Source organism: Penaeus monodon, chromosome 31 (assembly GCF_015228065.2).
Source record: "Penaeus monodon isolate SGIC_2016 chromosome 31, NSTDA_Pmon_1, whole genome shotgun sequence".
Taxonomy (NCBI): domain Eukaryota; kingdom Metazoa; phylum Arthropoda; class Malacostraca; order Decapoda; family Penaeidae; genus Penaeus; species Penaeus monodon.
In genome coordinates, this window is record NC_051416.1 from 18,058,527 (window position 1) to 18,059,855 (window position 1,329).

Genomic DNA, 1,329 nt, shown 5'->3' on the forward strand with positions numbered 1-1,329 from the left:
GGAGTGCCCCGCAGCCGTGGGGCTCAGCCTCCGTTCGGCGAAGTGCAGAAGCCGCATAACCTGAACCTGGACGACCTGGCGGCGCTGCTGGCACCCGGCTACCAGGCGAGCTCCGACCAAGAAGCCTCGCCGGACTCGCCCGAATACAAACAGCCCGTCGATCAATCGCCCGAGTACAAGTCCCCGTGTGATTCTGGCGACGAAGATTCTCCAGGTAATGCGCGGGGTTGCCTATCGAAGGTCTCTGCAGTGTGCTCAAATGAACGCGACATGCGGAAAACTAAAGGGATAACGATCTTGGCACATTATTAATGTGATATGAATTAGTGAGGAAAGTAGTAGGTGGTTTTAATGTCAGTTTTATAGCGTGAATGGCATTGCAGACCGCCCATACCAGAGCGCATCATTACTGGTGGATGCAGCCTTATTAGAGAATAGCATGTGTAACAGAATCTAATGGCAGACAGTGATTGGACGCGATTTAATTTTTTTGTATTTATTTCTGCCTTGGATATGTGTTTCTTATGTAGTCTATGTTTACTAAAAAAAGTACGAGTGTCGAAGCATGGAGCATAAATCTAAGTATGATGTTGGCATTAAATAGAACTCAGGTTGAAGACGCATCGAGCGTTGTATGGATGCGAGTGTGTGTAGCGGAGCGGAACAGTCAAAAAGTATTGTGGAAGATAGTATAAAATGTGATGTTCTGTGGAGAACGTGTGGTTGTGCAGCTCAGTAGTGTGAAATTCGAGTGCAGGATATAGTGACCTGTAAGTCGCTGCAGGATGAAGCTTAGTTATAATAGATATATGACGCTGCGCCTGGCCAAGGGAATCTAGACTCCCGTGGTGGCTGTACGACCTGTCAATATTTGCTCGGCCAACACTCCGTAGTCGTTGGTCCGTTCCTACCTTTCCCTTCTCGCCAGCTCCACCACTTCTCCCTTCGCCATTATTTTGGAGTTTCCATGTCGCGTGTCGTGCCCTGCAGCTCTCGCTGGTATAGTTTCCCGGGCGTCCGTCACGTACGCCGAGGGTAATGATAATGGATAGAGAGAAAAACAGAAGGAAGTATGAAAGGGAGAGAGATTGGGGGAAGGAGAGAGGAAGCACAGAATGTAGGGGCGGAGGGCAAGGATATGGTGGTGGCCAGGGTGCCTTGCGGGAACGGCGGTGAACGGATAGAGGATAGCGGGAGGATGGGCGGAAGGAAGGGAGACAGGGGGCGGAGGAAAGGGCTGCAACGGTGTGAGATGAGGAATAAAATGGCTCTGTAGGGAAGGAAAGGGGTCGCGGCTAAGGGAATGGCGGGCGAGGGGCAGCGCCACAA

The 1,329-nt window shown here is 51.1% G+C and overlaps 1 protein-coding gene across 1 annotated transcript in view; it reads left to right on the forward strand.

The window, feature by feature from the left end:
* LOC119593055 (rho guanine nucleotide exchange factor 5-like) overlaps window positions 1-1,329 on the forward strand; it is a gene marked incomplete at its 3' end in the record, with an annotated part of 83,593 nt that overhangs the window by 1,473 nt on the left and 80,791 nt on the right. Inside the window, 1 exon segment of the mRNA XM_037941957.1 lies at window positions 1-214. Within this exon segment, the coding sequence (XP_037797885.1) occupies window positions 1-214 (214 nt within the window).